This window comes from Lupinus angustifolius, chromosome LG02 (assembly GCF_001865875.1).
Source record: "Lupinus angustifolius cultivar Tanjil chromosome LG02, LupAngTanjil_v1.0, whole genome shotgun sequence".
Classification (NCBI taxonomy): Eukaryota; Viridiplantae; Streptophyta; class Magnoliopsida; order Fabales; family Fabaceae; genus Lupinus; species Lupinus angustifolius.
Genome location: NC_032010.1, coordinates 23,027,265 through 23,037,839, shown reverse-complemented (window position 1 = coordinate 23,037,839; position 10,575 = coordinate 23,027,265). Strand labels below are relative to the sequence as shown.

The 10,575-nt window shown below is 33.5% G+C and overlaps 1 protein-coding gene across 1 annotated transcript in view; it reads left to right on the top strand.

The window, feature by feature from the left end:
* Nucleotides 8,460–10,575, top strand: part of LOC109340761 (nucleobase-ascorbate transporter 1) — a 5,678-nt gene continuing 3,562 nt past the window's right edge. The window contains exons 1-3 of the mRNA XM_019578495.1: nucleotides 8,460–8,628; nucleotides 10,198–10,295; nucleotides 10,392–10,568. Coding sequence (XP_019434040.1) covers nucleotides 8,553–8,628; nucleotides 10,198–10,295; nucleotides 10,392–10,568 — 351 coding nt within the window. The 5' untranslated portion in view covers nucleotides 8,460–8,552. The remainder of the gene's footprint in view (nucleotides 8,629–10,197; nucleotides 10,296–10,391; nucleotides 10,569–10,575) is intronic.

Below are 10,575 nucleotides of genomic sequence, written 5' to 3'. Positions count from 1 at the left end.
ATCATCTAATTTAGGAGTACTAATTGTTGCCACAGATGAATGTGATGAAACATCATAATCAGTAAAGGAGGCAATCATTGCTTTTCAGTGATCAACCTTACTTGCTTTGGATTACTGGTATACGATTAGGGATTGAGAGATACAAAACTAGACATGCAAAAATTAGAAACAAAGTGATGAAATTGAAAAGTAGAAGCTGCAAAATTGGTTTTCCATTTACCTGTGTAGAAACGTCAATGATGAAGTTGAAGATGAAGTTGAAGAGTGAACGAAGGATTTAAGCAATTCAAGAAAGAATCTGCATCGAAATCAGAAGAATCCTCGCGCCTCTGCTTACGATGGCTATCCCAATCGACATCGGAATCAGAAAATAACCACAGCGAGAGTAAACGAGAAAGAGAGAAAGGAAAAACAAAAACCTAATCTTAGGAGAAATTGAGAAGAAAGAAAAATGAAAACCTTTCTCTGTAATGGTGATAGAGTTGAGGGGAAAGTGAGGGAATGGGAGAAAAATTTATGGTTTTCTCAGTATGCTATTTGGTGCCTTTTATGCCATGGGCCCAATAAAATAGCAAGAGCATGGACTTGGTAATTAATTTTGCCTTGGTTTTGGCAGCATGGCTAATTTAGTGTGTCTAACTCCATTATTTGTTGTAGTGGTGGTAGATCCAAAATTGGAGAGAAAGTAATTTTTTTGGTGTATAGAGAAAGTAATTTGACAGCAACTTGGACATGAAGCCATTGAAAGAGGTGGAATGAAGAGGTTTGGTGAAAAAGTCAGCAAGTTGTTATGCAGAAGAGATTGGCAACAAATGAATGAGGCCTTGTTTGATCTTCTCTCGAACTATATGGCAATCGATCTTGATATATTTCGATCTTTCATGAAAAACTGGATTATGTGCCAAATATATAGCATACATGTTGTCACAATAGACCGAAGATGGAGTGGCAATTGAAAATTGTAAGTCTGTAAGTAAGTATTGTAGCCATTGAAGTTCACAAGCAAGGCTGCCAAGTGCCCTATATTCAGCCTCAGATGAAGAACGGCTAACCGTGTTCTGCTTTTTAGTTTTCCATGAAATTAAAGAATTGCCAAGGAATATACAAAACCCAGTGATGGACTTTCGGGCATCCAAACAACAAGCCCAGTCAGAATCTGCAAAACCAGTGACCTTGAGGTTAGAAGTGGAAGGGAAGAATAACCCTTGAGAAGGAGATAACTTGAGGTAGTGAAGAATACGAATTGTAGCCTTGTAATGGGTGTCCATTGGTGTTGCCATGAAAAGACTTAATTGTTGTACAACATAAGAAATATCAGGCCTTGAAATATTTAAGTATAACAACCTACCCACAAGTCTTCTATAAGATGATGGATCAGGGAAGAGAGTGCCTTGATTAAGTTGAAGTTTGATTGAATGATCGAAAGGAGTCTTGAGAGGTTTAGAGCCAAGGCAGACATAGTCTTCTAATAAAGAAAAAGTGTATTTCCTCTGATTTAGATGAATGCCAAGTTTGGTCCTTGCGATCTCAAGGCCTAGGAAATACCTCAGGTGGCCTAAGTCTTTAATTTGGAAACATTGATGCACAACATGTTTAACTTGATTGATCTCATTGATGTTGTTTCCGGTTAAGACCAAGCCATCTACATAAACTAGAATGGGTGTGAAGGAAGTGGAATTTTGTTTAGTGAATAAGGCTTGATCAGCCTGAGAATGAGAATAGCCAAGAGAAATGAGTTTAGTGGACAGAGTAGTGTGCCATTCCCTACTTGCTTGCTTGAAGCCATAAAGAGACTTATGCAATTTGCATACCAGATGAGGTTGAGGGATCTGTAAACCAGGGGGTGGCACCATGTATACTTCCTCATGTAGATCTCCATGAAGGAAGGCATTGTTGATGTCTAACTGTTCTAAAAACCAAGACTTGGCTGTTGCTAGAGCCAAAACAACTCTGACAGTGGTAATTTTGACCACTGGAGAGAACGTATCAAAGAAATCAACACCTTCAAGTTGAGTGAACCCATTTGCCACTAATATGGCTTTATACCTTTCTAAGGAGCCATAGGCATTGTATTTGGTATTCTAAATCCATTTGCACCCAATGGTGTGCTTATTAGGGGGAAGTTCAATAAGAGACCAAGTATCATTGAAGATAAGGGCTTTTAGTTCTCTATCTATAGCGTCTTGCCTATGAGGGATTTTGGATGCTTGAGTGTAAGATGATGGTTCTTTATGAGTGGTAATGGATAGGCAAAAAAATTTGTAGAGTGGTGAGAAATGAGTATATGAGATGACATAAGATAAGGGATGAGAAGTACCCGGAGAGGAGTTGGTTGAGCCTGTATGTGTTGCAGCAAGGTCATAGTGAAAATCTTGGAGGTAGGAAGGGGTTCTTCTTTGTCTGGTGGATTGTTTGAGGGATGGTTGGTTGGCAACAGAGGAGTTATTATCTAGTTCAGGTGTGTTTGTTGTGGAGTGAGGAGGTTGAGTGTGGTTTTTAGGAGGCAAGTCAGGGTTAGAAGTATCAGGATCTGAGTTGAGGAAAGTGTTTGGGTTGGTGATGGTGAAGGAAGGCTCATCAGCTTGGTCAGAGGATTGTTGGAAAGGAAATTTATTTTCATAGAAGATAACATTTTTGGATAGGGAAATAGTATGAGATTTGAGATCATAAAGAATATAGCCTTTGGTGTCGTCTTTGTACCCAATAAAGACAGTTTTCTTGGCTCTTGGATCAAATTTGGTTCTATGTGATGTAATAGTGTTTGCAAAGGCTAGGCAACCAAACACTCGAAGGTGAGATATGGTTGGTAAGGTGGAATATAATGATTAGTAGGGACTGTGGTTTTTGAGTAAAGGAGTAGGCAATTTGTTTATGAGATGGATGACATGTTGGACAACAAAGGTCCATAGTTTGGGTGGTAATTGAGATTGGAAGGATAAGGCACGAGCAACATTCAAGATGTGTTGGTGTTTCCTCTCAACAATTCCATTTTGTTGAGGGGTTTCAATACAAGTCCTTTGATGTATGATTCCTTTTGATGTTAGAAAATCATGCATCAAGAACTCAACATCATTGTCACTTCTTAGGCATTTAAGTTTGGTGTTGAATTGGGTTTCAATGTAGGCTATGAAGTGTATGAGGTGAGATTGGTTTCTGCTTTTGTTTTCATAAAAATGACCCAAGTGAATCTAGTTTTATTATCAACTAGGGTCAGAAAATACTTATGCCCAAATATTGATGGGGTGGAATATGGCCCCCATATGTCTGCATGAAGAATGTCAAAAGGTTTGGAGCTATGATTGGTGCTAGTGGTAAAAGGAAATCTTTTTTGTTTAGCAAGATGGAAAACATCACAAGCATAATTCTTGGTATTGCAGATTGGAGTTAAAGAGAATTACTTAGAGAGCAAATCTAAAATAGATTGAGATACATGTCCAAATCTTATATGCCATAAGGTATCAACAATAGGTTTCTTTGCAGTGGTTTGAAAATTAAAAAGAGCTAGAAACTAAAGGACTTGGTTGGGGAAGCTTGAGCACATATAGACCTTGCTGCAACCTAGTTGAACCAATCATCCTATTGGTTGAACAATTCTGCATGATAAGACATTGATCATGAGAAAAAATGAGATGGCAATTTAAGGTAGTAATCATTTTATGCACATAAATCAAGTTGACATGAAATTGAGGAACATATAAGACATTATGTAGGGTAAGGTTACTAGTGAGATTAATAGTTCCAGAGACAGTGGTGCAAACTCTATCACCATTTGGTAAGGTGATGATAATTGGGGATATGGTCTTTTGAGTGCTGAAATATTTCAAGTTATGGCTTATGTGGTCTGTGGCTCCAGTGTCTAAAAGCCATTGAAATACCAAGATACCTGAGGAGGAGTTAGAGAGGTCAGTGTTCATGACAGAGTTAGCTACATGATTGGCATTGGATTTTTTCTGATTCAGGAGTTCCAAAATGCCCTGCATTTGTTCTTCAGTGAAAAATCTGCCATTGTCTTGGTTAACCCTGGAGGAATTATTTCCTTCATTGTCGAGAGCAGAGACTATAGTGTGATTGACCATCCTACCAGGTCTATTGGACTGAAAACCAGGGGGTATCCATGCTTAAGGAAGCATGTTTCAATTGTGTGATTTGTTCTATCACAAAAAGTGTAGTATTTGTTCCCCGACCCTCTTGTCACATTGTTGAATCTGCCACCTCTACCTCTGAAGTTGGATCCTCCTCTTCCCCTAACATTATATGATTGATTCATGCTACCATTTGTTTTAGGCTGATACTCATGTTGAGATTAAGTAGTGGTTGTGAGGATCTTGGGTTCTATTTCCAAGGTTGGTGCCAAATTATTACTCAATTGTCTCTCTTGTTGTATCAGCATAGAGAAGACCTTTTCAATGTTGGGAAGAGGTTCATATAGCATGATTTGAGATCTGACTTGTGCATACTGCTCATTCAACCCTTTCAAGAACCGGATCACATAGTCTTGTTTTCTATACAATTTTAGTGACCTAATTGCTCCACAAGAACATGTCATTGTGCATTTTATGCCATAAGAACATGTTATTGCGCAATTGCAGTCCCTGATAGGTTTGAAATTTTCATTTTATTCCCACAATGTTTTGAGTTGGGTAAAGAATTCAGAGATGTCGTGATTACCCTGATTGAGATGGTAGAACTCTTCTTGCAGTTCTGCAATTTGGAAAATGTCAGCTTGAGCAAATTTGGCCTTCAAGTCTTTCCAAACAGCGGAAGCATCATCCATCCACAATATTGACTTCATAATTGGTTGTTTTATGGAATGTTGAATTCAAGATAGGATCATTGTATTGCATCTTACCCAAGAACCATGCCATAAATCATCAAGAGGAGGTCGAGGTATGGTGTCATTGATGAAGTGAAGTTTATTTTTTGATTCTAAAGCAAGGTTCATCAATCTCGCCCAAGAATGGTAGTTCTTGTCATTTAATAGAGGAGTAACGAGAATCAAGGCCGGATTTTGAATTGAGCTGAGAAAGTAAGGGTTGTTGTGCGGATATGTGTTATTGCTCTGATTCACCATGAGACATTAAGAGAAGACGAGGAGGAGGAGAAGGAGGAGAGGAGAAGTTTAAGAAGGAAGAGGAAAGAGACGAACCAAAAGGGGAAGATGAAGACGAATCAGAGCTTTCGCTCTGATACCATCTTGATGTTACTACTCATTGAATGAGTAGAAAAGAAGAAGATACAATGAATATGGCTCGTGACATTGATGAGAAAGGGTGAATCCTTATATACAAAGGTAACTTCCAAAGGGGAAAGCCTCAACTGAATATTACCAACTGAAACTAACTAAACACTAAGAAAGGAAGCTGAGCTTAACCAACTAACAAACTAACAAGCCCAACAATAGAAACTAATACAAGAAGGAAGAAGAGAAATGCATAAAAGAGAAAAGGAATAAAACCAAAGCTTGTAAGACTTGTAACAATGATCAATTTAGGTGAGAAAAAAAACACAAATAAATATAAACTTGAAAAATACATATAATTTATCTATAATTTTATATCAATAAAATAAAAAATACCAAAACATCCACACACAAAAAGAGTTTTGGGACGATGGAGTAAGAAGGAAATGATAGATGACAAATGAGGGAATTGCTCTAACGCGACAGGTAAAAATTGAAGACATGGTAAACGAAAAGTACAAAGGGAATTAATGGTTATTTAATGAAATAGCAGGGTTATTGGTTATGCATTCAATGCTCCCAATCCTTTCTGTATCTCATGTTTGTTTCATTGCTCTTTCTATGTGGGATGTTATATATATATATATATATATATATATTTATTGTATCGGTTTATATTTAACTTAAGTTGTATTCAATCTTAATTATTTATTTTCTTAGATCTAATAGTACTGGTTAAAACTTAAAAATTACTTAAGATTTCTTTTTTTTCTATCTTATCACTTATTATACTTACTCATTTGGTTTATTGGATATAAGAAAATGAAGGATTTAAGAAAATGAAGGATTGAGTATAACTATTATAACTTAAATTGGGTGTAAATAAATCTTTCCTTATTTATATATATATATATATGAAATAATCCAGTAAAGAGTATCAGGGTTTGTATCCATGTATTGAACTCATGGTAATTTTGTAGAAGGATTGGCACTATTTTAAAGAGTAGTGATATATCAGAATAAAAATTTGTGGAAAATTAATATATCATTTATTATTTATTTATTTTTTAAGAATTAATAATGCTTAAAAATAAATAATAAGTGATATAATGATAATAATATTAAAAAAATTGGTTTAAAGATAATATTTGAACCCAGTAATCCAGAAAAAGTGTACGATTTGGCGCAACATTATTCATCTGGCAGGATGCCATACACGCTAATTGGGGCGTCAAATAGACATTGCTGTCCCTCGGAAGACTACAATGTTGTATTGGCATTTTGAAAATGATAAAAAGATGTATGCAATAATAATGTATAAATTTTATATAATGTTATTGCATTATATATTATTGATATTTAATTTAACGTTTTAAAAAATATATCTAAATGAATAATGAACGAAGAGGTGTATGTGTATAAATCTTTACAGTGTATAGAATTAGACTCTTTGAAAATATCATTGTGGGCCATATGGGTCAATCAATATACTATGATAGAAAAATTTAGTAAGTTAGTAGTACTACTAATATTGTTACTCTGGGATTGATTAAAATATAATTAATTAAAATATCTTATATGTATATTTTGTAATTGATTAAAATATAATTAATTTTAAAAACAAAATTGTTTTTTTAACGGAATAGTTTTTTGTCACATAAAGTGAGATATATAAGGTTTATCCCTATTTAGTTATAGTATTTATCATTTCTGTTATAATTTAATAATCACTTTCAATCCATGATTGTTTAAGTCTTTAATGTACTTTTTGATTACTAGCTACTTTTTTTAATAATTATGTCAATCAAAGCCTCAATTGCTTTAATTTGTTGGTTCCCTATACGGCTATTCACAGAGAGAATTTGCTTTTTATTAAAAAAATGCAACTTGAAACTTATAAATTAAAGCAACTTCCAATTTCAAAAAAGCTAGTTAAAAATATAAATATAATTATTCCAATAACATATACTACCTCTCTCGCGTGATAAAAAAAATTATTCAAAAAATGACAACTTTTTATGATAGAAACAGTGAATAATAGTAACATAGATGATAGATGACACCTAAATAAAAAAAAGTTTAATCCACATCCAATATCAATGTAAAAGAGTTTTAAACTAACATATAATATTCTTACATGCCAACATTTATTAACTCTCTCAATTTTTGAGTCATGCATCATGTATATTATAATGATTCCTTTTTTAGATTTCTTGTTTAGAACTCCTTGCCAAAAAGAGGGTTATAAAAAATAAGTAAATTACACTCACAAAGTTAATGAAATATACATTATCTAGGTAACCTTGGATAAGAGATAAATGTGATACATTAAAGTTTTCTTAGTAGGAGAAGAATGTAATATTTAAACGTTAGTGATCACAAGTGTAATTGAATGAAAATTAATGTGGTATCAATATAGTTTACTAAAAAATTATACTTAATACTTTTGTCAATCCTTTTTCAATATACAAGGATCCATTTTCATGGCTTAAATTTTGTAAGTTGAAAATATTGATACATGATAAAGATTATAACTTACTAGAGACAGCAATAAATGTAATTTATAAAGAAATTTTTTAAATTTTGTAACAAATATGTTACAACTTATATTCTCTTTTAAAAAAAAATTGTAACATTAATTTTTCTATTGTGAATAAGAGATTCTACAACATGTTACTCATCAACATTCACAATTCATCAATCAAATACTTAAATATCATCAATCTTTAATAACTTTCAAATTAACAATTTATTATTTTATTGTTTATATACATTCATACAAAGTAGATTCTTACCCGTATATGTGAATGCACATGTCTCCTACTAGTTGATTTTAAATTAATAACCAAAACATTAGTCTAGTAATATAAGGTCTCAAAAATATCAAAATGTTAAAAATTCGATTCCTAATAATGACATTTGTTAGGAGGGATATTCACGCAATCCAAAAGGATTATTTCTTTGATACCATTGATAGTGCAATTTTTTTTAATAAAGATGTAAAATTTAAACTTATTATTATAATTAAATTTGAGGTTTGAAGTTGAATTAAAATATAATACTAATATGATTAAATGAAGATTTAGGGGTAGATTTGTATATATAAAAAAGAAGCTTATCAAAGACAGGAGAGGGTGTAACATAGCCACTTCCCTTTTTTCACATCACACTTGTATTAATATTCATTCATGCTTTATATACTTACTTTATATCTTCACTTTACTTTCTTCTCAATTCTTCTTCTTCCTCTTCTCCTTCTCTTTTCTCATTATCTCTATTTCTATTTCTATTTCTATTTCTATTCTTACTTTGTTATCTCTTCTTCTATTGTGTGATTCCACAACCTCTTTTTTTGTTACAAGCTTCAACAACAATGGCTGACATTACTCATCTTCCTATGGAACAGCTTCAAGACCTTGAGTATTGCTTAGATTCTAACCCTCCATGGGGTATCTATCTCTCTTATTTTCATATTCTACACATGCACCAAATCACCTTCTCTCTCTCTACTTTTCAACTTGCATATCTTACTAACTATTCATTTTCATTTTTTTAATTCCTTTACTTCATCTTTTGTTATGTCACAAAGAATAAAAAATGAGTTTTTTAAGCATTTGTTTCAAGTTTATAAAAAAAAAATTAGTAAAAGGAAGAAGAAGGTTGTCATGTTTGAAGAACAGTGACAGTGTTTTGGAACTTCTCTAACAGCAAGTGACTTCATTTTCTATATCATTACAAACCCAAATGGATGAAATGATATAAAGTTCTTTTATTTTTATATGTCTTGAAGCTTTTAACATTTTGCTCATTGTGCTGGGTTTTCTATATGGTATTTTAATTCCAAATGCGTTACCCCAGAAATATGAGATTTGGGTTTTTGTGATAAGGATTAAAGTTGAGATTTTTATGTTGTTGTTGGGATATACTTGGACTCTGTACTTTTCTGTTACAATTTTTTAGTTTTTTTCCTCGTTTGTCTTTGGCTCTGTTTGTTTGTTTGTTCTTTCGGTTGATTAATTTTTTAGTGAAGATATTATGTATTTTTGGCTCTGCTTTGTAACGTTCTTATTTTTAAAATGTACATTTTGAACTTCTATCTATGCCATTATCATTTTGATTTGTCCTCAACGCAATGAAATATTACTAATATAAGAAATAGTTATTATAGCTAAGAACACTAGCAATCATGACATTGTATTGTAGTTACCATTTTACCCTGACATTGTTGTTCTTGCATGGTTTGATGAACTAAATTAGTCACTGATGCCGTAAAAGTAAGTGGTCCCCCATATTTATGACTAAATCATCATTTTTTTGAAGGGACTTGCCATGTTATTAAACACATATATTTGGTATGGGGTACTTGTCTTGCATTTTTTGGATAATTTTATCAATTATGTGATTTGCTTAAAGTAATTGAGTTTTCAAAACATGAAAAATTCTTAGGTTGGAATTTATTACATAGTTGCTCAAATCAACAATCAAGATGATAAAGTTGTGAGCCATGTTACAAACACATTTCAATTGTAAAAATGTCATTATGCATAAGAATGGTTGATTTGAATGATTACTATTAGAAGTTCCTTAGTAGGGATTTGTGTGTAGTAGTGCGATCCCTCTGGACCCATGAATTTACTGTGTGTATCACCATTCAAGCTTAAATATCCTATACAGAATTTTATCCCCCCAAAGGAAGCTTTCACGACTCGAACCCACAACCTTAAGGACTTATAGTAATTGATTTCATTGAGTCATTACACTAGCTTAGTGGTAGTGAGTCAATGGAATCAATGTCTATAAGTCTCTGAGGTTATGGGATCGAGTCGCGGAGGACTCCGTGTAGGGAGAATAAAACATTGCAGGGATATTTAAGCTTGAAGGGTGACACACTCAGTAAATTCATAAACTCATGAGCCCAGAGGGGTCGTATGTCAAGGCTGAAGTGTTACAAATACAAATAGGATTGTTCCTTAACATTATATATTATTTTGGCTTACTGTGAATGCCTTGTCTTGCAGCTGAAGCAATCCTATTAGCATTTCAAAATTACATACTGATGCTGGGAACAAGTGTGATGGTTCCTTCGCTGCTTGTTCCAGCCATGGGAGGAAGTGATGTATGATGAATCTCTGCTTTCTTGTGCTTAACATAGTTGCTTTCAACACATTTATTTTCGATATTTATTAAGTAATGTGGTTGCTCATACGGCCAGGGTGATAAGGCGCGGGTAATACAGACTCTACTCTTTGTTGCTGGCATTAACACACTTCTCCAAGCACTTTTTGGTACCAGATTGCCTGCTGTAGTTGGAGGTTCATTTGCATATGTGATTCCAATTGCTTACATCATCAGTGATTCCTCATTGCAACGAATCAGTGATCGTCATGAAGTAAGTC